The sequence below is a fragment of the Oryctolagus cuniculus genome, chromosome 10 (assembly GCF_051225735.1).
Source record: "Oryctolagus cuniculus isolate XC-2025 breed Fujian yellow rabbit chromosome 10, ASM5122573v1, whole genome shotgun sequence".
NCBI lineage: Eukaryota > Metazoa > Chordata > Mammalia > Lagomorpha > Leporidae > Oryctolagus > Oryctolagus cuniculus.
The window spans coordinates 924,721-950,803 of record NC_142876.1 but is presented as its reverse complement, the minus strand read 5'-3'; the positions used below and the strand labels follow the sequence as shown (position 1 = coordinate 950,803).

The following is a 26,083-nucleotide window of genomic DNA, read 5'->3' as shown; positions in this document are numbered from 1 at the left end:
TGGGAGGCCTACATGGAGTTACGGGGTCCTGGCTTCAGCCTGGCCCAGTCCTGGCCACTGTGGCCATCTGGGGAGTGAACCAGTGGCTAGATGGATCTCTCTCCCTCTCTCCCTCTCTCCTTTTCTCCCTCTCTCCCTCTCTCCCTCTCTCCCTCTCTCCCTCTCTCCCTCTCTCCCTCTCTCTCTCCCTCTCTCTCTCCCTCTCTCCCTCTCTCCCTCTCTCCCTCTCTCTCTCCCTCTCTCCCTCTCTCCCTCTCTCCATCCACTCTCGTTGCTGTACCTTTCAGATAAATAAATAATTTTTTTTAAAAAGTAAAATGCCAATATATGATTCTGAGTGAGTACCTGACAGCAAATGGAATGGGTTTTGTTTTTAAGTTTATTTTCGTCTACTTGAAAGATAGAGTGACACATACAGACAATACACAGAGAGAGAAAAAGGTCTTTCAGCTGCTGGTTTAGGCCCCAAATGGCCACGGCAGTTACCCGGAACTCCTCGTGGTCTCTGACATGGGTGGCAGGAGCCCAAGTATTTGGGCCATCATCTGCTGCCTCCTGGGGCGTGAATCAGAAGTGGAATAGCCGAGACTCCAGCCACGCTCTGATACGGGAAGCGTCACGTGCTGTCCCACAGGCCGGCTGCCGAATGTTGCAAGAGAAGGATGGCATCAAATGCATGTCCTGCGTCTTTCTCACTGTTGCAGTGTCACCCCACATGCGTGTTGCTGAGCTCTGTCTTTTGTGAGGGCAGGTGGCATGGTGTGTTGGTTGTGTGCTGTGACTTGCAGAGTGGCTCTGTTGTGTCTTTCTGTGGTCTCACAGCTCTGCCTGCAGTGTGCACCTTGGGTTGGCTCTCAGCCCAGATCCATCTTTTGGTTTAGGCTTAGGCTGTTCACGTGAGGAGAAGGTCGCTGGATGGGAGCCTTCCCAGAAGTCAGGTTTGTGGGGGCAGGGCTTCTCTGTCTTCTCTGCTTGCTGCCCTGCAGGTGCTTGGGCCGAGGAGGAACAGCAGCGTCCTGCGTGCAGTGCTGAGCTTGCTCAAGAAGTCAGGCGCTGTGGAACGTTCGACCAAGTCCTCAGCATTTAAAAACGTGTGCTGTCCTGCTCACATGCGTGAGGCCCGTGGTCTCACTGCCTTGTTACCATACTGTGTTTAGTCTCGTTTGTAGCATGATATTAAAGTTTTGAGAACTTTTGCTCCTGCATTTTACCATAAATCTTCTTTTCTTAAACACAAGTAAGTTCTATAAAAATGGAATTAGCGATCACTACATGAGGGTGCTTCAAAAAAGAATGGAATTGAAGATGAGCGTAGGGGTAGGCATCTAGTGTTCATTCAGGATGCCACTCAGGACACCGCGTCCCGTGGCAGAGCGTCTGAGTGCTGATCCCAGCTCTGCTGCTCACTGCAGCTTCCTGCTGCTGTGCGCCCTAGGGGGCGGCAGGTGACTGCTCACGCAGCTGGGTCCCTGCCCATGTACAGGACGTGAATTGAATCCCAGCTTCAGCTTTTGGCCTCACCTGGCCTGCCTGTTGCCAGCGTTGGTGGAGTGAACTAGCAGATGGGAGAGCTCTGTCTGTCCTTCCCTTTCAAATAAATAAAAATAAACGAAAAGAAAAGTTCATTTTGGCACAAAAGCTTTTGAAATTCATGCAGTTTTTCCATGACACACATTTTCTATGAACTCTTTTAAGTACCCTCAGGTACATTATGTCTGTACCATGTGACAGAATAGTAACTCTCTTAGGAATCTAATTCTTGATACAGGAATCAGAGAAAGAAGATTGGTTTTCTGTATTGCAAAATATTTAAACACTTCTAACCACATTACATCGTATGACAGTAGGTGTTTTTCTTCTCTTTGTCAGCTGTTCTATAACAAAGAATGTAAAGGAAGCATTATCAGATAGCTAGGAGAGAGAGTAGTGATAGAGCAGGGATCTGATCAGTGGCGTATCTCTACTGTTGGGGCTTAGGTACCAGCCTCATGATAGGGACAGTGTAGGCGCACAGCTAGAAGTGACAGGTAATTGAAAGATATCCTTTTGTCAGTTCCCTGTGTGGCTGAATGTAGATGTATATTTAGTACCACAAACTTGGCTCTAAAGAGGAGGGCTGTGTGATTTTCTGAATAAAAAGATTCCAGCCCTTATAGGCTTGTGTTTGGGGAACACAGAAAATAACATAACATACAAAAGTTTGGAATCCTCAGAACGTAACTTTATGAGCAATATGATACCACTGCAACTCAACTTCAAGAGGTATTTTGGAAAGGTTTTATAATCAGTTGAATATGGGTATAAAAGTCAGTATGATGACTGGTAGTGTAGGGTTTTGATAAAGTGATTTGAACTCTTCTGTGTTAGCTGTCAGAGTAATCTGAATGTAAAACAGATGAACCTTTCCCCTTGTTAGAACAGGAGTTACAGGAATGTGAAGCAGCCGGTCCTGAGAGGGAGTAGGGGGCCGGGAGCGAGCCCTGGAGGAGAGGGGCAGAGACAGAGGGGCTGGGTGAACTGTGGGCCCTTTCACTCTCTGAGGCCGAGGTCTCAGGTTGTATCCTAAAACTCATCTACTTACTCTGCGTTTCATAGATTTAGTATATTATAAGTTACTGTTCTACATTAGATGCTAGGTGTGCATAACTTAAGTTTTTTCTCAGTATAATAATTGAAGAATTACTTTCAGTAGTAAAGCTTTAGTTTTTAGTCCTATTCTGTGTTGGTAATGCTACCAGTGGAGGGTGATTTTTACATGAGTTTATAATTTTCTTAATTGCTGTTTTCTGTGAGTTATGTGCCAGTCAGTGCCATTCAGAAATAGTAATGCATGTATTGTTACATCTTCAAGTTATTCAGTTATTAGATTCTTATACCTGATATTTCTGATTACTGCTAATTTATTGAAAACTGGAATTTTGAGAAAGCAGGGGCTCCAAATGAGGGTCCCCTTCTAACTTCCATGAAGACATTCTCTCTGAGGTTCCACCAGGGGAGAATAGATTACTTGTGTTTGGTAGTTTACTAAAGAAATTAATTATTAGTGACTGTATCTACTTGAAATCATATGTGTAGAGAAATTTCTGATTTTTTTCCTGAAAGTTGTTTTTAAAGTCAGTATTTGCCTGTGAAAGTTGAAATCTGCTGTGCTGTTGTTTGTTGTTGTTGATTATCCTTCTTCTTCTTTTTAAGGTAAAGTGCAAGTTAAGAGTTCAGACATACAAGTTGGAGACCTCATCATAGTGGAAAAGGTTGATGCATTTTTAATATATTTTAGACCTTTATATACCAGTTACTCACATTTAGCCTGAATGCAAGTACCTTGAATCTGAAGGAAATTGAGAAGGTATTTGAAATCCTAATGTCCTCATGTAAGACTTGATGCACATGAAGAAAACCAGAGTTGTGCGTGTCCTCTCTGTTGCTGGCGCCTGTTTCGGTGCACGCAGGTAAAGCCCAGTGTTGTCTGACAAAGGACTTGGTGACTGCCTAATGGTGCCACGTCAGCATTGCTTCGTTTGACCAAGCGGTTGGGTTAGAACCTATTTATACTGCTACAGTGTTCAGAATTTTGTTTACAGATAGTTTTACTGGGCGTAGTTCTTGGATGTGATTCTTAGAGCTTACATTTAAAGATGGGAAGGTGGATGGAAGGAAAGGAGTTCTAGAGAACAAGAAAGGAGTTCAAGTCAGCCTGGGAGGCCACTGAGGAAACAGCAGGGCAGGGGTGGGCTGGGTGCTCCAGGGCTGCGGCCACTGGATGTGTGCGAGCGCCTGCCGCCTCCTACCGCTGATGACCAGTGCTGTGCACGCCGCACGCCTGTGGACGCAGGAGAGGCTTTCTTCTTCTTCTTTTTTTTTTTTTTTTTTTTTTTTGACAGGCAGAGTTAGACAGTGAGAGAGAGACTGAGAGAAAGGTCTTCCTTTTTCCGTTGATTCACAAACCCCCCCCAAATGGCCGCTACGGCCGGTGCGTTGCGGCCGGCGCGCTACGCTGATCCGAAGCCAGGAGCCAGGTGCTTCTCCTGGTCTCCCATGCGGGTGCAGTGCCCAAGCACTTGGGCCATCCTCCACTGCCTTCCCAGGCCACAGCAGAGAGCTGGACTGGAAGAGGAGCAACGGGACAGAATCCGGCGCCCCGACCAGGACTAGAACCCGGGGTTCTGGCGCTGCAGGCAGAGGATTAGCCTATTGAGCCGCGGCGCCGGCTGAGAGGCTTTCTTCTAATGTGAGCTCCTCCACCTGTTGTGACATGAGACCATCATACGTGCTGCACACACGCCTGCACGGAGAGAATGCACTCTAATGTGTGCTCTTCTGCCTCCCCCTGTGAGTGATGTGAGTGCTGTGCACACTGCACGTGTGTCTGTGGGTGAGACGGTCATTCTAATGCACGTGTGCTTTTCTTGAGTGTATGTGCTGTTGATATCTCTTCCTGAAATGACCTTATTTGTGTACTATTTAATGTCTTTTTTTTAAGTGTTACATTATTTATTTGAAAGACAGAATTACAGAGAGAGGTGAAGCCAGAGAGAGTGAGGGGTCTTCCATCTGTTGGTTCACTCCCTCTGTGACCACAATGGTCAGAGCTTTTTTTTTTTTTTTTTTTTTAAGATTTATTTATTTATTTGAAAGTTTGAGTTATGTAGAGCGAGAGAAAGAGGTTTATCATCCACTGGTTCACTCCCTAATTGGCTGCATCTGCCAGAGCTGTGCTGATCCAAAGCCAGGAGCCAGGAGCTTCTTCCAGGTCTCTCATGTGGGTGCAGGGGCCCAAGGACCTGGGCCATCTTCTACTGCTTTCCCAGGCCACATCAGAGAGCTGGATGGGAACAGTTTTTCCACTCGTGTACATAGTGTTCCCATGTATGGGGACCAGAAGTCAGTAACCCTTTCACCATCAGGTTTCTGGTGGCTCCTTCCTGTTACTGTCACAGGACACACGGTTAGCATGCCTCGACACAGATCTCTGCACACTTGCTGTAGGTGTGATTCTGACGAGAGGTAACAATAATTACACCTCTTTTATTTTTTAAAACATCAGAGTTAGCTTCCCGCTTGTGTACAGACATCTTGGGTCCAGCCATTGCAGACATTTGGAGAGTGAACCATCAGATGGAAGACCTCCCTCCTCCTCGCCCTCCCCCTCCCTGGGTAGTGACTGCGCTGTGTCTGAGAGCAGTGCGTGTGGAGGTGTAAGGTAGGCGTACAGTGCTCAGTCTTCCTGTGGACATGGGATCTTCTGGGGGCTGTAGTTGCAGTGTGTGGAGGGAAAGAATCTAATCCTGGTAGATGACCCATAGTCCACAGTTCTCCAACAGTTGATCCTAGGCTTAACTAAATTTCTGTAAAGTCTCAGCAAGTATTTTTTTTTAAAGACAGATAGTTTTTTTTCTAAAGCTAATTTGAAAGATACAGGCTGTAGAACAGCTGAGGTGAGCTTGACAGTTAAATAAAAAGGGTTCCCCCTGCTGTGCTGAAGCTCTCACACATCCCCACTTCCCATCAAGGCAGTGTGGCTGGAAGGGCACGCGACCCGTCGGTCCTTCCCGACAGCATAGTGTGCATGGAAAAAGAGGAGCAAGGACTCAGCGCCACAGAACCCAGAAGTTGACCCCCCCAAGTATACACGCATGACTTTTGACAAAGTTGCAAAGTTCTTCTCGGAGAAAAGATTTATTTATGTATTTATTTTTTCCACAAATGGGGCTGGAGGATCCATAGGTTAAAAAAAAAATCATGGAATTAATGAAAAATGTGAAACCCTAACCAGTTTGGTGAAGAAAAAAAGAATGGATATTCAGAGCATAGGTCTAGGAAAATAGTTCTTAGACTTGATACAGAGAATAACACATACAAGAAAAATTGATGCATTTCATCTCATTAAAATAAAAATGTGTACTTTGTGGAAAACCATGTAAAATGATGAAAAAGCAAGCTACAGATTGGGAGAAAGCATTTGCAAGCTATGTATCTGTCAGATGCCTACTGAGAGTATGTAACTTATCAGAACTCAACAGTTGAAGAAAATTAGAAAATGGGCACAAGATTTCAAAAAGACTTTTTGCCACAGAAATGTATAGATAGAAAATAAACACAAGAGAAGAAAATCATCATTGTTCATCATGGAAATGCAGATTAAAACCCTGAAGTATCATTACACATGTATCAGAATGTTTAAAAATGGGGCCAACATCCAGTGTTTGCAGCGCATTTCTTGTGGGAAGATCAGTTGGTGTAGTTATTCCAGATAAGTATTTGACACTTTTTTTAAAAAAACATTTTTTATGTTTATTTGAAAGAAAGAGTGAGAGAAAGAGAGATCAAGGTCTTCCACCCGCTGGTTTGCCCCCAGATGGCTGGGCTGAAGCCAGGATCCAGGAACTCTCTCCAGGTCTCCCACATTGGTGCCAGGGGCCCAAGCATTTGAGCCATCCTCTTCTGATTTCCCAGGGCATTAGCAGGGAGCTGGATCAGAAGTGGAGCAGCTGGCACTGGAACCAGTGCTCCAGTGTGGGCTGTCAGTGTTGCAGGTGCTTCACCTGCTGCACCACAAGGCCAGCCCCTTGCTACGTTTCTCAAAGAAAGTAAGTGTGTAGCTGTCACATGGCCCATCAGTGTGCTCCTGCCTGCTTACTGCGGACATGTTCATTTGTTTTGGTACCTCTGCATTATTCCCAGAAGCCAGAAGCAGTGCAGATTCCCTGAGTGGGTGACAACGGAACTGCTGTATATCCATGCCGTGGTACCAGCAGGACAGCGCAGGCTGCTCCGTGCCACCTCAAGGAAGGAAGAACGGAGAGTAGCCAGTACTAATAGAAATTCTCTTGTTCACGTGGGACTGCCTCATGGAAGATCAGGCGGAGTAAGAGAATAACGAATATGGTCTTACAGTGAAACCCAGGAAAAAATCCCATGTATAACCTCATCAGGAAGAAAAAAATATTTGAGTAAATTTAGCAAAAGAAGAGTGACCCTTGTCCTCTGGATGCTGTGAGCACGCTGTGGGCCCCTGGGAGGCCTGAGTAGCTGAGGACATCAGAGGCTCTTCCCCGGCAAGGCAGCCCGGGCAGCTGGGGCCTGCAGCCACTGATGGGCTGAGCAGGAGCCTCCTACCCAGACGGAAGGACCCAGAACAGCCAGAGCAGGTCTGCGAATACACAGGTGCCTGCGTCTCAGACCGCAGTGCAGAGATGCAGCCGTCAGGATGGCGTGGAGCTGGGGCCAGCTGAGGGTCCCTGAATGAAGCCAGAAATCTAGGGTTAATGGCGTTTTGATAAGAATGCCTAGACACCTGGCCAGATACTGTTTCTGAGGTTCATCCCTCTTGCTGCTGGTTTTCTGCCTTTGACCCATCCCGCTGTCGATGTGATTTGGGTTGGTCTGACCCTTGCCTCTTCGGAAGGATCTCTGGGTGTCACTGACTGTGCCCTTTGCACACAGTGACTGTTGGATGCGGGGTGTAGGAGCACATGTCACTGTAGTGCACACTGTGCCGTATGTAGCAGTACCTACCTTCACATGTTTGCCACACACTGCGTTCTCTGTCGTTTCAATGTGGCATTTCTAGTGTGTATGTAGTAAGTGCAATTTCAGTGAATATTTCTTTTTATAAGACATTTATTTATTGGAAAGTCTGAGTTACACAGAGGAGAGACAGAGAGAGGACTTCCATCCGCTGGTTCACACCCTAATTGGCCGTAGCAGCCAGAGCTGTGCCAATCTGGAGCTGGGAGCCAGGAGCCTGGACCCTCCTCTGGGTCTCCCACATGAGTGCAGGGCCCAAGGATTTGAGCCATCTTCTACTGCTTTCCCAGGCCATAGCAGAGAGCTGGATTGGAAGTTGAGCAGCCAGGATTCGAACTGGCACCCATATGAGATGCCAGCACTGCAGGTGGCATCTTTACCCACTATGCCACAGCGCCAGCCCTTCGGTGTATATTTCTATAAATTCCAATAATTGGGGCATTTACCACATGATTGTGTGTGTGTGGAGCCTGTTTTTCTTCTTGTTAATTGGTAGCTTTTTGTGTGTTGCAGTTGTCTTTCCCCTTGCTTCCTGGGAGGCTCTGTTGAGCAGAAATGAATTTTGATGGAATCTGCTTCATTCACCTTCTTGTTTATGGTTAATTTTGTTTTTTTTCAGTTGTTGGTGTTGGTTCAAAAATTTGTCCCTACTCAAAAGTCTAAAAATATTCTTACAGTGTTTGATGAGTGACAGGACAAGTCCTTGAATAAGAAAAGGTCCGTATTACCTGTCAGGCAGTTGTTGTTTTAAGATTTACACTTGGAGCTGTAATTCAGATGGTTTTCATCTTTCGATTGAGTAGATCTAGGCCTCCGTGGACCCCATTTTCTTAGCAGTGTTTATTACAAAGACCTTCATCTCACTGATCTGCAGAGCCGTCTTCCCACAAATCTGTGTCCGTATACCTGTGGGCCTATGATTAGATTCTCTAGCTTTGCATTGTTATCAGCCTATCGTGTCTAAATCACACTCGTTTAGTCTAACAGTTCTGATAGGTTGTGAGGTCAATCTTGGTCATTCTTAGCCTTTGTGTTTCCCTATATGCATGAGGAAAACTTTGTCCTTTCCGTCAAAACACATGCCAAGAGTTAAATATATTGATTAATTTATGGGCATTTGACATCACTATACTGCACATTCTAATTCCTGAACTGTAAATGTGTTCTATTTAAGTTTTATTTGCCAGCAATGTTTTATGTAGTATGTATTCTTTTAAATATTTATTTTACTATTTGAAAGAGTTAGACGGAGAGAAAGAGGTCTTCCATCTGCTGATTCACAATGGCCAGGGCTAAGCCAGGCCAAAGCTAAGAGCCAAGAGCTTCACCCGGGTCTCCCACGTGGGTAGCAGGGGCCCAAGCACTTGGGCCATCTTCCGCTGCTTTTCCCAGGCCATCAGCAGGAGCTGGATCAGAAGTAGAGAGGCCAGGACGTGAACTGGATCCCATATGGGAAGTTGGCATCACAGGTAGCAGCTTTATCTGCTACACAACAATGTTGGCACCTGATGTATTTTTTAAAATAGAGATGATGCACATCTTTTGTTAGGCTTATTCCAATGTTACTTTTTTCTGTTTACTGAAATAGGCATAGTTATTTATTTACTTATTTTTTAAAGATTTATTTTCTATGAAAGGCAGAGTTACAGAGAACGAAAGGGAGTGATGGAAACCTTCCATCTGCTGCCTCACTCCCCAAATGGCCACAATAGCCAGGGCTGGGCCAGACGGAAGCCAGGAGCCAGGAGCTCCATCTGTGTTTCCCATGTGGGTACAGGGACCCAAGTATTCGGGCCATCTGCTGCTGCCTTCCCAGGCACATTAGTGGGGAGCTGAATTGGAAGTGAAGTAGCGGGGACTTGAACTGGTGCCCATATGGGATGCCTGTGCTGCAGGTGGTGACTAGCATGTTACACCACAGTGCTAGCCCCTGAAATAGGCATATTCAAGAAGAGACTTATTGTATTGCTTTTTGTTTCTGGTGTGTATATATATATATGTATATGTATGTATATATATATATATGTATATGTATGTATATATATATATGCACGTGATTGTGTGCGTCTTTGCGTGTGTGTTTTGTTGTGTATTGTGTACATACGTGCGTGTGTGTTTTCTGTGTCATTTAGTTCTGCCTTCACATCTGCTTCCATAGTGTACTTTCTGGTGGGTTCAGTGGCTTTTTTCCTTTTGTGTTCAAATGTTTGTGTATCTGTTCTGTCCTGTTGTATGCATTGAATTGTGTGTGTTTTCCTGACTTTGGCTGTTCCACTCATTTTTGTATGTCACATCTGTATTACCATTCAATGAAATGTTCACTAACTTCCTTGGTGGTTTCTTCCTTGGTTTGAGTATTCTTTAGTCTTTTTTTTTTTTTAAATATATTTATTTATTTGAAAGAGTTATAAAGAGGCAGAGAGAGAGGTCTTCTATCTGCTGGTTCACTCCCCAGTTTTGGCTGCAGTGGCAGGAGCTGAGCCAATCTGAAGCCAGGAGCCAGGAGTTTCTTCCTGGTCTCCCATGCAGGTGCAGAGGCCCAAGGACTTGTGCCATCTTCCACTGCACTCCCCCAGGAAGTATTCTTAAAGTCATAAGTGAGTGCTATTTACATGGCTTATATATGGGAAAATTCATAGGATTTCCATTAAAGTGTGATTTAGTATACTAATTTTTATATATAAATTATAAATTGTAGTTATTTCATTAAAAGTTTTATTGTAACCTTAGTTTTTGCTAGCTATTTCTACTCTGGAATGGAATAGAGTTAATATGTAGGCCTGCACATAATTAACATTTTATATTGTTGTTTGCAGAACCAGAGAATTCCATCAGATATGGTGTTTCTTAGAACTTCAGAAAAAGCAGGTATTTTTTTACTTATTTACTATTTTACATTGCTGATGATTTAGTAATTTGACAATTTAATTTTCATTTTAAAAGGTAAAAGTAAAATTTAAACTTACTGAAATTTCTTTCATTGAAGTATTGGTTTCTAAATGACTTTTAATCGCTGATATTTGAAAAGATGACTTTACCATATAATGTGTACTTAAAAATAATCCTGTCAACCTGTCCATCCGGTGAGAGCATCCACTCAATATTAACAGTGACACATGACCAAATAAGTAGCAGTGTGGCTCACCATTTGCTCTCTCTGCATCCACCTGGGGTTGCTGGGCTGCAAGAGGGAGGGAGACTTGGTTGCCACTTTTAGAGTACATAGGTTCTATAGTAAGGAGAAATGTCAGGGCCCCGTGGGAGGGGCGACTGCTGAGAGCTTCATAGGAAAACGACGCTTCTGTGAGCTCCCCAGAGTCGCGGGGCTCCAGAAGGGAGTGCCGAGCTGGAATCCCGTGCGGTCTGGCGGAGCTGTGCTGGGAAGCCGGAGCCCTCGGATCAGGTCTGCACAGGTCTCAGGCCCCGGGCGGGCGACGCTGCTGAGAGGAAGGCTGCAAGCCGAGGCGTGGCCGCAGCTCCCTGCCCACCGCAGCTCCGGCTTTGACGAGTAGATGAGCCATGTTCTACAGGAAGCTAGCCTGCGCTGGTACATGGTTATTTCTAGTATGAAGACCCTGGAGAGTTGTGCGTGAGATCTATGGGACATTGCTTTACTGTTTCTCCGTTTTTAAGCAGTATACTTGAATGGCTTCCCTCAGACAGAGAGCGTCCTTTCTGCCCCCAGAGCCTGTGCCGCTGAGGGGGCCCCAGCTCCTCCAGCTCCATTGTCGTCTGGCTAGAGGCGTTTACACACCACCCTCCCCACCCCTGGGGACTCCTTGCAGCTCTCTGGCTGCCATCCCACCCCTCTAGAACAAGTGGTTTGTCCGTGATTTCACCATAGTCCTCTGTGTCGGTCGGTGTGAAATTTGAATGGTCTTGGCTTTCGTTGTCATTGTGTGCTAATCATCCTTTGGGACCTGCTGGGGATCTGTGGCACACTCAGCAGTTCAGTTGCTGCCTTTTATTGGAGTCTTTAATCCATTTCTACTTAACATAATCAGTGTGAATGGGATTTATCTCTCTTTGTTTTCTACATATCTTAGAATATATTTTTTTAAAGATTCATTTATTTATTTGAAAGTTACAGAGAGGGGCCGGCGCCGCGGCTCACTAGGCTAATCCTCTCTCTGCGGCGCCGGCACACTGGGTTCTAGTCCCAGTCGGGGCACCAGATTCTGTCCCTGTTGCTCCTCTTCCAGGCCAGCTCTCTGCTGTGGCCCAGGAGTGCAGTAGAGGATGGCCCAAGTCCTTGGGCCCTGCACCCCATGGGAGACCAGGAGAAGCCCCTGGCTCCTGGCTTCGGATCAGTGTGGTGCACCGGCCGCAGCGCACCGGCCGCGGCGGCCACTGGAAAGTGAACCAACGGCAAAGGAAGACCTTTCTCTCTGTCTCTCTCTCTCACTGTTATAGTAAGTTATAGAGAGGGAAAGACAGAGACAGACACACACATGCACACGTGTGCGCACACACACACACACACAGAATCTTCCATTCGCTGACTCATTCCCCAGATAGCTGCAACGGCCAGGACTCAGCCAGGCCAAAGCCAGAAGCCAGGAGCTTCATTTGGGTCTCCCACGTGGGTGCAAACACTTGGGCCATCTTCTGCTTTTTCCAGCTCATTAGCAGAGAACTGGATTGGAAGTGGAGCAGCTGGGACATGGGCCAGTGCCCGTATGGGAAGCCAGTGTCACAGGCGCCGGCTTTACACTACGCACAGCCGTGGCCCCTGTTGTGTTTTCTCTTGTTACTTCAGCACTGCCTTATTTTGTTTTAAATAAATACTTTCTAAGGTACTGTTTTAATTCTCATCGTTTTATCACTATATATAGTTATAGTTGCCCCCAGGATTATAAATAACACAGCCTATTCTTAGCTAAATTTAATGTTTTTCTTGAGTACGTGCTCCAGAGACTGCTAGAGTTCTGTGGTTGTTTGCTGGGGTTCTGGTGATCTTCTCCTGCAGTCGTGGGGAAGTGGATTTTCATATTTGCTGGGGTTCTGGTGATCTTCTCCTGCAGTTGTGGGGAAGTGGATTTTCATATTTGCTGGGGTTCTGGTGATCTTCTCGTGCAGTTGTGGGGAAGTGGATTTTCATATTTGCTGGGGTTCTGGTGATCTCCTGCAGTCGTGGGGAAGTGGATTTTCATATTTGCTGGGGTTCTGGTGATCTTCTCCTGCAGTTGTGGAGAAGTGGATTTTCATATTTGCTGGGGTTCTGGTGATCTTCTCCTGCAGTCGTGGAGAAGTGGATTTTCATATTTGCTGGGGTTCTGGTGATCTTCTCGTGCAGTTGTGGGGAAGTGGATTTTCATATTTGCTGGGGTTCTGGTGATCTTCTCCTGCAGTCGTGGAGAAGTGGATTTTCATATTTGCTGGGGTTCTGGTGATCTTCTCGTGCAGTTGTGGGGAAGTGGATTTTCATATTTGCTGGGGTTCTGGTGGTCTTCTCGTGCAGTTGTGGAGAAGTGGATTTTCATATTTGCTGGGGTTCTGGTGGTCTTCTCCTGCAGTCGTGGGGAAGTGGATTTTCAGAGGCTTTGTTCCACCCTCCCTGCTGACGTCAGCTGTTTGCTTGTTTGTGCTGTCTTTACAACAAAATATTTGCATTTGAGAAGTGCCCTTTTAATGATTTTGGGAGAAATATATGTGAGATTACAATCACTATTCCAAACATGGAAATGGTTTTGGGTAACTGGCTTAAATGGACAACCTTCTATATGGTGTGTTAGAGGTGAGTTATGGACAGGGCCCAGCCTGCCGCAGGTGGAGATGCTGAGAAGTGTGCATTTTACAGGGAGCAGTCTGCGCATTGGTGAGCTCAGTGGCCTGGTGTACGATTTTATGACTGACAGCCGTTTTGGAAACTTGTCTGCTCAGTAGTCTTCTCACTGTGTCCTTGCTGTGGAAGAGTGGGACAGCACAGCATAAATGGAATATTAGCGCAGTAGGCCAGTGGGATGCTCTCCATGGTGCTAACCTCAGATAATTAAGATAATATCCCAGTTGAGCATGTCGTAAATAATCTCTAATTATGCCTTGCAGTCCACTTAATAGTGAGAATTACTCTCTGTAGTGAGAGTAATGGTCATTCACTATTTTGAGGGTCATGGATTCCTTTGAGAGTCATAAGAATTACCACCTTGTTCCCCAGAAAAATGGACTTTAAATGCACATATGCTCAATTGTGGATTGTTTTAATATTCTAGAAAGTAATTTATGGATTGTGGGCTTAATTGTCTGTTTTAACTTATAGTTCTCTTATAGTCCTTCGTATTATTTTTTCTATCAAATTTAAGTTGTTAAAGTAATTACTAATTGATCATATTAGATATTATGAAATCAGATTACTATTTCATACCATTCTTCATCTTTTTTAAAAAAGATTTATTCATTTATTTATTACTTGAAAGGCAGAGAGAGATCTTTCATCTACTGGTTCACTCCTCAAATGGCTGCAACGGCTGGGGCTGGGCCAGGCTGAGGCCGGGAGCCAAGAGCTCCATGCTGGTGCCCCACGTGCGTGGCAGGGAGACGAGTGCTGGGCCATCCCCCACTGCCTTCCCAGTGCATTCAGGGCCTGGATTGGAAGGGGAGCAGCGAGGGCTCAGTCGGAGTTCCATTGTGGCTGCTGGCTTTGCTGGCGACAACTTAGCCTACTGTGCCAAAACATTGGTCCCTGTTTCTCTTCTCTTTAAGAAATGCTCTAAGTAGCACCCAAGCTGTACATGATGCGTCATAATATTACTTTCAGTCAAGGTTTGTTAGCTTTCAAAACTGTTTTTTTGTGATTTAATGATTTCAGATTTTCTTACTGCCTAGCTTTGTGTTTTCCAGAGTGCTGCACCGTGTTCAGCATCTGTGGGTGTTCTCGACTGGCACTCTGACTGTTGTGGATTGCTTTCCACTGTCAGGTTTAAAAACCTCACAGTACCGTGTTTATCATCATGGAAATCTTCACACTGTAGGCAGCGTGGAAGTCCTAAGTGCGTGCAGTGTTCGCGTGCGGGCCGTGGCCGGCTGTGTTGGAGTGGTTGGTCTGCGGCATCGTATTGACTGCATCCATACAGAGTGTTCTGGGCCAGGAGCTGACTGTTTAGAATGTAAATGAAGCTGCTGAAGACTCTGGTGACTGATGGCTTAAATTCCAATTAATCAATTTCTTCATCAGTTTCTTAATTCAGATCAAATATTTCCTGAGTGCACACAGTTCTTTTAGAGGTATTAAGAGAAATTAATGCTTTGGAACTAATTTTCATCAATCTTTTATAAATGCCAATATCTTTTTCGCTTGTCTGCTAAGTGATGACATAAAGGTTTAAGTGTTGGGACATTTTATAGTAGCGTAGCTGTCACTGGTTAGTGGGATGAACCGTAGGTAAATGGCATTCTGCTCATCTCATCCACATCATCTCTGTTGCACTGTTCATCTTGCCGCCAGCTTAAAAATTTCATGAAGAAGTTACTAAGTCATATAAATGCTTTAAAAATTGAGTTTAACAGGAAATGATGTGGTATGATTGAGGCCAAGTCGATGTTTCTGGAGCGTGCGCTGTGGCCCATCTTCCAGTGCTGTTGGGGCTGACAGTGCAGGCGGGCGGGGCGCTGTCCCCTGGTGGCGTCCGCCCCGTCTTCAGCACTGCCGGCGTGGTGTAGACACTGGCTGATCTTCATTTACCCGCCATAAACCTGTCCTTCCCCACAAACTCTTGTCAGTTACACAAAATAAGATGAAATATTCATAAGAAGTCTGTAATGGGATCTGAGCAGGCCATTGAATAATTCACTCTTGGCGAGAATGACTGGCATCGGTTGTAGCGGCGCTCTGTTACGGATCACCAGAGTCCCATCCGACGGTCAGGTTTGCCAGCCTGATGTTGCTGCAGTCGTCTTTCCTCTCTATACTGGTTAAAGTGAAGGTAGTAATTTTAACTGTGCTTGAGGAAAAATAATACCGGATCATTCCCCCATGTGTCAAAGTAGCATATAATTATTTAACCTGAAGCATGTCTTTTTTTGGTAAAGGAAATAAACTTCATTGTTTCCAGAGCTAGTTAGTCTGACCCTTCTGAGACACTGTGAGGTCTCACCTGTTGCTATCTTGTGTGTTCCCGAGTAGGTAGCGGCAAGCCAGGCCCTGGGCGTGTCAGCATGCAGCATGCAGAAACTGCAGACTAGCCCGTTTTCAGCTCCCTTTGTATTCTCTGTTAGAATACATACACACATTTTTTTTTCCAAAAGATTTATTTATTTGAAAGGCAGAATTAGAGAGAAGGAAAGACAGAGAAATCTTCCATCCACTGGTTTACTCCCCAACTGACCACAACAGCCAGCTAGGCTGAAGCCAGGAGCCTAGAACTCTGCGTCTCCCACGTGGGTGCAGGGGCTTGAGCACTTGGGCCATCTTCTGCTTTCCCAGGCCATTAGCAGGGGGCTGGACTAGAAGGGGAGCAGCCAGGACTGCAACCAGCACTCATGGAATGCTGGCATCACAGGCGGTCACTTACTCTGCACACACAGCACTGGCCTGTACATGCACACGTACTTAAGTGAAAAAGTCAGTCTTGAAAGAAGATTCAGGGCTGGCGCCGCGGCTCACTAGGCTAATCCTCCGCCTTGCGGCGCCGGCACACCGAGTTCTAGTCCCGGTCGGGGCGCCGGATTCTGTCCCGGTTGCCCCTCTTCCAGGCCAGCTCTCTGCTGTGGCCAGGGAGTGCAGTGGAGGATGGCCCAAGTGCTTGGGCCCTGCACCCCATGGGAGACCAGGAGAAGCACCTGGCTCCTGCCATCGGATCAGCGCGGTGCGCCGGCCGCTGCGTGCCGGCCGCGGCAGCCATTGGAGGGTGAACCAACAGCAAAGGAAAGGAAGACCTTTCTCTCTGTCTCTCTCTCTCACTGACTACTCTGCCTGTCCAAAAAAAAAAAAAAAAAAAGAAGATTCACCTTTAAATGAGTGTGTGCTGCAGATTGTCTCGTGCTGCTTCTTACACCATCAGCCCTTGCAGATTGTTCACATTCCCATTCTTTTTTTTCTTTTAAAGATTTATTTATTTAATTGAAAGTCTGAGTTACACACAGAGAGAGAAGGAGAGGTGGGGCGGGGTGAGGGGTCTTCCATCCACTGGCTCACTCCCCAATTGGCTGCAACAGCCAAAGCTGTGCCAATCCAAAGCTAGGAGCCTGGAAGTTCTTCCAGGTCTCCCATGTGGGTGCAGGGGCCCAAGGACTGGGGCCATCCTCTACTGCTTCTCCAGGCCAGAGCAGAGAGCTGGATTAGAATTGGAGCAGCTGGGATATGAACCGGTGCCCATATGAGATGCTGGCTCTGCAGGCTGTGGCTTTACCCACTACGCCACAGTGCTGGCCCCACTCATTCCCATTCTTTTGACAAATAATACAGAGCTATTTGTTTAGCTGTAATTAGGTGTGTTTTTCATAGTGTGTGTAACCAGACAAAAGTCTTTCGGATGTATCTTTAATTGATAATGCAGATGATTAAAAAGTCTTCATAGTTCTCCCTGTTACTATTAGTTCATCTTTCTGAATTTCCCAGGCCTGTTTTTGTAGTGGTAATGCTCATGTCTAAGATAAATTGCAAGAATTGGTAAGGTTAGATTATGTGGGTAGGCCACATTTTGGGCACTGAATTGCTGATGGCAATTTGCTGACAGTGCATCAGTCAGGAGAGAAATGATTCGTGTTCTGTTCTGGGAGAGTGAGAGCGAGGGAACACTCCGCAGTGTGCAGAACTGCGAGCTCATTGTGGGGCAGGGTCCTCACTTAGCCCCTTTGCAGGTGAGCCCCCTGTGAGCTCTGGCCTTGTCCTCACCCAGCTGTACAACAGAAGCATCCCCGTCCTTCCTCTTGGGAAAACCAACAGTGACTCCGGAAGTTGTCAAGTGTGAATTGTTCCTGGTTGAAAACCAGGAGAGGACTTTTTTTTTTTTTTTTAAGATTTATTTATTTACTTGAAGACAGAGTTACAGAGAGGCAGAGAGAGAGAGAGAGAAAGTCTTCCATCCACTGATTCACTCCCCTTTTGGCCGCAGCGGCCAGAGCTGAGCCGATCTGAAGCCAGGAGCCAGGAGCTTCTTCTAGATCTCCCATGCAGGTGCAGGGGCCCAAGGACCTGGGCCATCTTCTACTGCTTTCCCAGGCCACAGCAGAGAACTGGATCAGAAGTGGAGTAGGCAGGACTCGAACCATCGCCCATATGGGATGCCAGCACTGCAGGCTGCGGCTTTACTCACTTACGCCACAGTGCCTGCCCCATAAATGAGTCTTAAAAGGCTTCTGCTACCCCCACTTTGCAACATTTTTGTATTGTAATTCCAGCTCCTCAGTCCACCCTGACAGTCAGGCAGAGGCAGACCTGAGTTGTTGCTGTCAAGCACATGGCTTTGCAGTGCAGTGGACTTCGTCATGGTGTTCCAGCTGCAGAGCGTGTGCTAGGACGTTAGCACCTCCAGGGACCTGGTGTCTCCTGGGTAGACTGTGACTGGCCCTCGGGTAGAAGGTGCTCAGGAGCAGCAGTAACTCTCTGGGCAAGCGTTTGCATGCTGAGTCTGTGATGACCACTTCCCGGATGTGGAGTCTGATGTTGGTTTCTCCTTCTGGGACTTCTAGGGTTTCTTTCTGAATGGGCCAGGCTCCCAGGAAGTACCCGTGTGTTAAATTCCTCCTTGTCCCTCAGGCTTCTCCTTGTCACTTATCCCAGTCCTTCTCTCCCTCATCTGTTTCCCCTGGGCCCTGCCCTGGAGGTTCAAGGGCAGGTGAGAGCGAGGAGGTCGCGGAGGCGGTCCTCGGCCTTGCCCAGGAGACCTGGGAGATGGTGCGCTCTTTGTCTGTGTTATTGGTGTTTCTCACGTAGTCCTCCATCAGGATGTCAGGATGCGTCTCTGCCCTCTCTGGAATGCTCCCAGTGACATAGAGTTACATATAAGGGTTATGGGTGAATGGGATAATCAGCTCCATTCTCCACGCTTCTTCCAGAACCTCTTTTCCCCATTTATTGTTCTCTCTCTGTGTATTCAGTTACCCCATTAAGATTAGCAGGAGCCTTGGAACCTGGAAGGTTCCAAGGTGTTCAGTACGCACTGACACACGTGCAGAAGCAGTGCTAGTGTAAGTGTGCTACAGAGCACAGCCATCTGTCTGAAGTGCATATTCCCAGAGTTCTTACTGAATGTCTCCCATAATTCTTGTAAAATCTTCCTCAAGTCTTCATTTACTTTTTTTTATTATTATTATTTTATGTATTTGATTGAGAGGTAGAGTTACAGACAGAGGGAGAGACAGAGCGAAAGGTGTTCTGGTTCACTCCCCAAATGACTGTAATGGCCAGAGCTGGGCTGATCCAAAACCAGGAGCCAGGAGCTTCTTCTGGGTCTCCCACGTGGGTGCAGGGCCCAAGGACTTGGGCCATCTTCTGCTGCTTTCCCAGGCCATAGCAGGGAGTTGGATCGGACGTGGACCAGCTGGAACTTGAACTGGTGCCCATATGGGAGTCCTGCACCACAGCTTTACCAACTAGGCCACAGTGCTGGCCCCTGCTCCTCTTCTAATCCAGCTCTGCTATGGCCTGGGAAGGCAGTGGGAGGCGCTCCAGTGCTTGAGCCCCTGCACCTGCGTGGGAGGCCTGGTGGAAGCTCCTGGCTCCTGGCTCCTGGCTTCAGATGGGCCTGCTCTGGCTTTGGTAGCCATTTGGGGAGAGAACCAGCGGGTGAAAGGCCTTTTCTCTCCCTCCCTCTGTCTATAACTCTACCTCCCAAATAAATAAAATATTAAAAAAAGATTGAACAATAGCTTTTAAAAATGCTCTTATTTTGAAATAATTATTGACTTCTTGGAATCTGCACAGATTGTGTGTGGACATGTGTGTGCCCTCCCCCAAGGCCCACAATAGAATGGCCTGGCCCTGGCCCCACGTGCCCTGCCTGGCTCAGTCGCTGGTAACACAGCAACTGCCCTGTGTTAAGCCCGAGGGTCTTGTCCATCCCTTGTCTCTTGTCCTTGGCCACTATTAATTTATTGTCCATCTCTGTAACACTGTCATTTCTGGAATGCTGTGTGAATATTTCAGCAAGTCTGTGTTGCCCTCATGGCTAGTGTTGTTGAGTGTTTTATGTGTGTATTTCTCTTTCATGAAATGTCTCTCTGTGTGTTTTGCCCATTTTCTAATTGGATTGTTTTTTGTTTTTTCACTGTTGAGTTACAAGAGTTCTGCATGAGTCCTTAGTCAGATACACGACCTGCAAATGCTTTTCTGATTTGAGCTTTGTCACTGACCATTCTGTCTTCTGCCAGCACCTTCAGAGAAGCAAGATCGTAATTTTGTAAATGTCCAAGTGGGTTTTTTTTTTTTTTTTCTCTCTCTCTCTCTCAGGAGCTTTTCCACCAGGCCAGAGGGGAGATGGTTCTCTGCTTATGTTTTATCCCAGCTGAAGGTGGGCAGAAAGCTGAGCGACCACCCTCTGCACCCTCTGTGAAACGACAGGTCCAGGAACTGCTGTACACATGTGTACACATGGCTCTCCAGGAGAGCAGAACCTGCCCAGGCGCCACTTGGGGACGCTGGGCTCCAGGAGCCGCAGTCTGAGGCGCAGAGCCGGGCCTCCGTGCAGACAGTGGCAGGGTCGGGGGTGCAGGAGTCCTGCAGGTGGACGGTGCAGAGAGGTAGTGTAGGGCATGGGCGATCAGCTGAAGCCTAGCCGGCGGTGGTGGTGCCCTGGCGTTGGTCAGGAAGAGGCCGTGACCGTGTGGGTGTGTAAGGAATCCCAGTCATTCACAGTGTCTGCCTTGGGATAATTCATGTTGTGAGTGTGTGTTCGTGTGGCTTTTTGTACCTGTTTTATTTTTTAAAGATTATTTTATTTATTTGAAAGAGTTACAGAGCAGTAGAGACAGAGAGAGAGAGCTCTTCTATCAGCTGGTTCACTCCCCAAGTGGCCACAATGGCCAGAGCTGCGCCGATCCAAAGCCAGGAGCCAGGAGCTTCCTCCATGTCTCCCACATGGGTGCAGCGGCTCAAGGGCTTGGGCCATCTTCTGCTGTTTTCCCAGGTCATGGCAGAGCTGGATTGGAAGTGGAGCAGCCGGGACTTGAACCGGTGCCCGTATGGGATGCTGGCACTGCAGGCGGCAGCTTTACTCACTACATCACAGCATCAACCCTGTACCTATTTTATTTTACAATTAAACTTTTTTCAAAAACACCAAAGTAGGTTGAATGAGTTCTCTCTATGTTTAAACTTTGAATTTTTTATGCTCTAATCACTCCTTTTGTTTTTTAGGAATTGCTTTTTTTAAAATTGTTATAATTTGGCTTTCTAAATGTTGTGAAATAAGTGTGATTTCCAAGTGAACAATATAAAATAAGTTATATTCAGAAATATCTAGCTTCTATTCCTATCCCTCTGCTTCCAGTGTTTTCTCTGTAGGTGTTATGCACGTGCGTAGCTCTGTACACGTGCACCCAGATGCACACACCCACACATATACAGAGATATGTGCCCGTGGAAACACATGTACATGCAGATACACAGTACAGACATGCGGATGCACATGCATACAGATGCACGTACACCCGTACACGTACACACCCATACACAGATAAACATGCACACACAGACCCAGAGATATGCAGTCACACACGTGCGTGCACACACATGCATCCTCTGTAATGGTTAGGTATCATGCTGCACATAATACTGCTCACCTGAATTTCTCCCTTGAACAGTGTGTGTCCCGGAGACTGTCCCACTGTAGTGCGCTGGGATCGCTCTGGTTTCCTCGATTTCCTTTTTAGAAGGCTGCTGCCTGTGCCATGTTTTCCTCGCTGGTTCTTTAGTGCTGCCGTGAGTGTCTGGCACCATGTCCCCGTGTGCTTTACTCTTGTCCTTCAGATGGGCGCTGAGAAGCAGGGGGAGACAGTGTGGACACAGGGTAGATGGAATCTTTTAATTTAACATTTTCACCTGTTTTAAACTTGATAGGGGTGTGAGTAGGGCTGAACTTTTGTCCTGGAATGTGTGGTGTGTAGTGGAAAGACTAATTCATGATTAGCAAGCTAATATCATGTGCTCGTGGATATTTTATGTGTATACTTTTTAACTTTACCAACATACATATTAGAGGTGAAAATCGCCTATTTAGTCATTGTAAAATAAACTATGAGTTGATATTAAATTTTAATAGACAAGAACACCAAATAAGAAATAAGTGATCAACTTAAAAATCACATGACCTTTTTCTTTTCAGCTAATTGTTCTGTGAGTGACTAATATCACCTAAAATAAAGACTTCCAGGGTTTCATTCCGTGTCTCACTGTGTCCTGCTTGTGCTTTGGGGGTGCCTGTGGCTCAGGAAGAGCCTCTGTGACAGAGCAAAATGGTCACTTCTTCTTTTCTGCCCCCAAGGTTCGTGCTTTATTCGGACTGATCAACTGGATGGCGAGACCGACTGGAAGCTGAAGGTGGCAGTGAGCTGCACGCAGCGGCTGCCTGCGCTGGGGGTGAGCAGCTCTCTGGTACCCATCTGCCCTCTCGGTGGTGGCTCCTAGGCGGTGAGCGCAGCGCGGTTTGTGCCCACCAGTGAGACCTGGAGAATTTGCTTTGTGATTTCTTGATTCCTAGTGAGCATCGTCACAGATGGTGCCAAAGTCATTTCCAAGGTGCCTGAGTACACAGCCCGTGGTAGGTGGCTCTGAATGTTCCTGTTGGCTTGATACTTGGGTTTCTTTCCTTCCCTTCCTCTCCTTCCACCCTCTCTCCCACTGATGAGTAACGTTTAAATGGAGAATTTTGGGTGGGGATCTGGTGACTGAGATGGGATGTTACCGTGGAGGCTGTAGAATCGACACTGGCTCAGCCTGGCCTGGGACGTTCACTGCGTTCTCTTGGGCAGGATAGGGAGGAATGTGTCACCAAGCCTCTGAGCTGGGGAGGAAGGAGAGGCTGACGGTTCCTGAACTTACAGGGCTCTCGAGAATCTCTCCCCAGTGATAGAATCCCCTCAACTGGGACATGTTTTTTTTTTTTTTTTTTTAAGAAAGCCATAGTTGAAGCCATTTGGTGTTATCTTGTGTTAGTTCATACATAGCACTGCTCTGAATGTGAGAGCTTTGTCTTGCATATTTAATGGAGAGAAAAGAAACACTGAGATTAGGCACTTGGATCCAAGCAGTTGTTGGTCAAGGAAAGGGAAATTGGTTCTCTAGACTAAGTTACTCTCTTTAGTTTGGTTGAATTGGTAGACATGGCCTCCTGTGTGCATATAGCAGACGATTAACTGCCGTCACAGCAGGAGCCTCCTTGTTCATGTGTAAGACTCAGACATATTTTGATTATTCATGCATTTCAGCGATGCTTGTATATCTATAGGTCTAATTCATTCTTTTATGTGTTGTATGTACCTTTTCTGGTTTTTTTTTTAAGATTTACTTATTTATTTGAAAGGCAGAGTTACAGAGAGGCAGAGGCAGAGAGAGGAGTTGAGGGAGGTCTTCCATCCACTGGTTCACTCCCCAAATGGCCATAACAGCCGGAGCTATGCCCATCTAAAGCCAGGAGCCAGGAGCTTCCTCCAGGTCTCTCAGATGCATGCAGGGACCCAAGGACTGGGTCATCTTCCACTGCTTTCCCAGGCGTAGCAGAGAGCTGGATTGGAAGTGGAGCAGCCCGGACTCAAACCAGCGCCCAGATAGGATGCTGGCACTACATGTTGTGGCTTTACCCACTTCACCATAGCGCCGGCCCAATGTGTACCTTTTTTTTTTTTTTTTGAAGATTTATTTATTTATTTGAAAGAGTTACACAGAGAAGGAGAGGCAGAGAGAGAGAGAGACAGAGGGAGAGAGGGAGAGAGGGAGAGGTCTTCCATCCCCTGGTTCACTCCCCAATTGGCCGCAACGGCCAGAGCTGCGCTGACCTGAAGCCAGGAGTCAGGAGCTTCTTCCGAGTCTCACACGTGCTTGCAGGATCCCAAGGACTTGGGCCATGTTCTACTGCTTTCCGAAGCCATAGCAGAGAGCTGGATTGGAAGTGGAGCAGCCGGGATTTGAAGCGGCGCCTGGCGGCGGCTTATCCACTTCGCCACAGCGCTGGCCCAGTGTGCACCTTTTCTAAAGCCCATTGGAGACTAATGAGACTTCGGTCTTTACTTGTCCACTTATTCATCCTCACACGCAGCATGGGCCATGTGGGTGCTGTCATGCAGTCAGTGTCCTCTTCTCTTCCTCCTGGTTTTTGGAACCCTTTAAAAATGTAAAGTTCTGGCCGGTGCCTTGGTTCACTAGGCTAATCCTCCGCCTGTGGCGCTGGCACACCAGGTTCTAGTCCCAGTTGGGGCGCCAGATTCTGTCCCGGTTGCCCCTCTTCCAGTCCAGCTCTCTGCTGTGGCCCGGGAGGGCAGTGGAGGATGGCCCAAGTGCTTGGGCCCTGCACCCCATGGGAGACCAGGAGAAGCACCTGGCTCCTGGCTTCGGATCAGTGCAGTGGCGGCCATTTCGGGGGTGAACCAACAGAAGGAAGACCTTTCTTTCTGTGTCTCTTCTTTCTCTCACTGTCTAACTTTGACCAAAAAAAAAGTAAAGTTCTTGCCTCTCAGATTGTGCAAAATGAGTACAGGCTTTGGACCACATGTCACAGTTCTCTAACCTGAGCTAGAGAGTGACTCCTCTGAGGCCACCAGCCCCCTCCAGCCCCTTTTATGGGGGGACAGCAAGCAGGTTCTCCTTGGTCGACAGAGGATGTAGCACGATGTCTTCCTTCACACAGCTTCTCGGAAGTGCCGTTGTTCGGTAACTGGATGCCACAGTTTCAGGGAGGAGTTGTGACAAATATTTTATCACTAGCAGTGTATGATTGCTAACCCTTGTCGTGTAAAATATTTGGTATAGATACTGAAGAACATACCCCCAGTTGGGGTTGGCGCTGTGGTTCATCACGTTAACCCCCTGCCCTGAAGCACTGGCATCCCGTATGGGCATTGGTTCGAGACCTGGCTGCTCCACTTCCGATCCAGCTCTCTGCCATGGCCTGGGAAAGCAGTAGAAGATGGCCCAACTCCTTGGCCCCTGCATCTACGTGGGAGACCCCGAGGAAGCTCCTGGCTCCTGGCTTCGGATTGGCACAGCTCTGGGTGTTGCAGCCAATTGGGGAGTGAACCAGTGGATGAAAGAACTCTCTCTCTCTCTCTCTCTCTCTCTGCCTCTCCTCTCTCTGTGTAACTCTGACTTTCACATAAATAAATATATCTTAAAAAAAAAAAAAAAGGACATGCCCTCATTTAGAGGAGCAGTGCGCCGTGCTGGTCTGCTTTGCTGTCCTCTGACTGCTGGTGGGGTTGCGGTCCCCACCACATGGTCAGGCAGAGGCGGAGAGGCGGGACTCCTGCCCTGCAGCTCACCATTCACTTCACCTGTGTACGGGAGCTCGCCGGCTGGAGGTGCCACGTGCATGACCGTGGTGTCTTCCAAGTCAGTAGAACCTGACCTTGCAAGCCTGTGTGTGTTTGCAGCTTTTCCTTCCTTGTTCTTTCTTCCACTTCTACTCTGTACACCATGCGGTCTCCTTCAGTCCCCGGCCAGAAGTGGTTTTTTTCTTAAGCAGGCAGACTGCCGTTGTGGAGCAGGGTTTCTCATCAAGGCATGTAGCACGTAGCGTCCCAGCCAGTTTCTTTGTTCTCTTGGTCTATTATGTCTTCATGTCTTCTGACTGTTCATTAAAAATCTGTAGGATGCTCCGTATGGTTTATATGCTCTGTGTTGCTGTAACATTTGAGTGGTTGGCAAGTGCAGAAAGGCAGGTTTTCCTGGATCAGCCGATGTGGGACAAGGAGAATCGGGCGTGGTGTTGACTCCTTGTTGACAGTGGCCTCACTCGTGCCCATGATGGGGATAATGGGCAGCTCCTAAATCGTGGTGTTGTGAGCCTGGTGCAGCGCTCGCCCACCTTGGGGCACATGGGGCGGGTGCAGGCGGCCGCTGCTGAACCACAGGGCAGTTTTCCAGGATGGCAGAGCTGTGAAACAATCCCTCAGCCATGAAAAAGTGCTTCATGCTGTCTATCCTGGCCGACATTCACTGTTGCCATTGTCATTCTGACAGTTGTGGTTTTGAGTTTCTGTAATGTCTGCTAATGCTGAATACTGTTTTGTGTGCTCATCTGCCACCTGCATGACCTCTGGGCCAAAAGGTTTGCTCGTGTCTTCTTGGTGGCTGCCAGGTAGGATCCCCATGCTAATGTCGTGAGCTGAGAACACGCTTGGGCTGTGAAGCTGCAGTTTGCGTGGGCCCTGTCTGTTTCTCACCTGCAGTGCTGCACTGGCTGACACCTCTGATGCAGTTGGAATGGAAGTGACACTCTCTGGTTTACATCAGGGAAGCACTCAGTGTTCCTGTAGGCCAGCAGTGGTGGCCTTTCACAGTCCCCTGCACAAGTTGAGGAAGGCTTTTCTGGCACTGCATCGAGGAGTGCGTTGGTCATGCCTGGGTAATGGGTTTCAGATGTTTTCTGCATTCACTGAGAGGACCCTGTTGTTCCCCCCATATCTC

At 47.2% G+C, this 26,083-nt stretch overlaps 1 protein-coding gene across 12 annotated transcripts in view; it reads left to right on the top strand.

Annotated features, from left to right (window-relative positions):
• ATP9B (ATPase phospholipid transporting 9B) overlaps positions 1–26,083 on the top strand; it is a 245,959-nt gene that overhangs the window by 62,246 nt on the left and 157,630 nt on the right. For 9 of the 12 annotated variants that reach the window (XR_016213832.1, XM_051840449.3, XM_070049842.2 and 6 more), the window contains 3 exons: positions 3,193–3,251; positions 10,344–10,395; positions 21,948–22,042. Coding sequence is in view for 5 of the 12 variants with exons in the window: in XM_051840449.3 (XP_051696409.3) it covers positions 3,193–3,251; positions 10,344–10,395; positions 21,948–22,042 (206 nt within the window). In the remaining 7 variants the exon portion in view is untranslated. The remainder of the gene's footprint in view (positions 1–3,192; positions 3,252–10,343; positions 10,396–21,947; positions 22,043–26,083) is intronic. The other 3 variants (XM_089304947.1, XM_089304946.1, XM_089304944.1) reach the window with 1 other exon arrangement.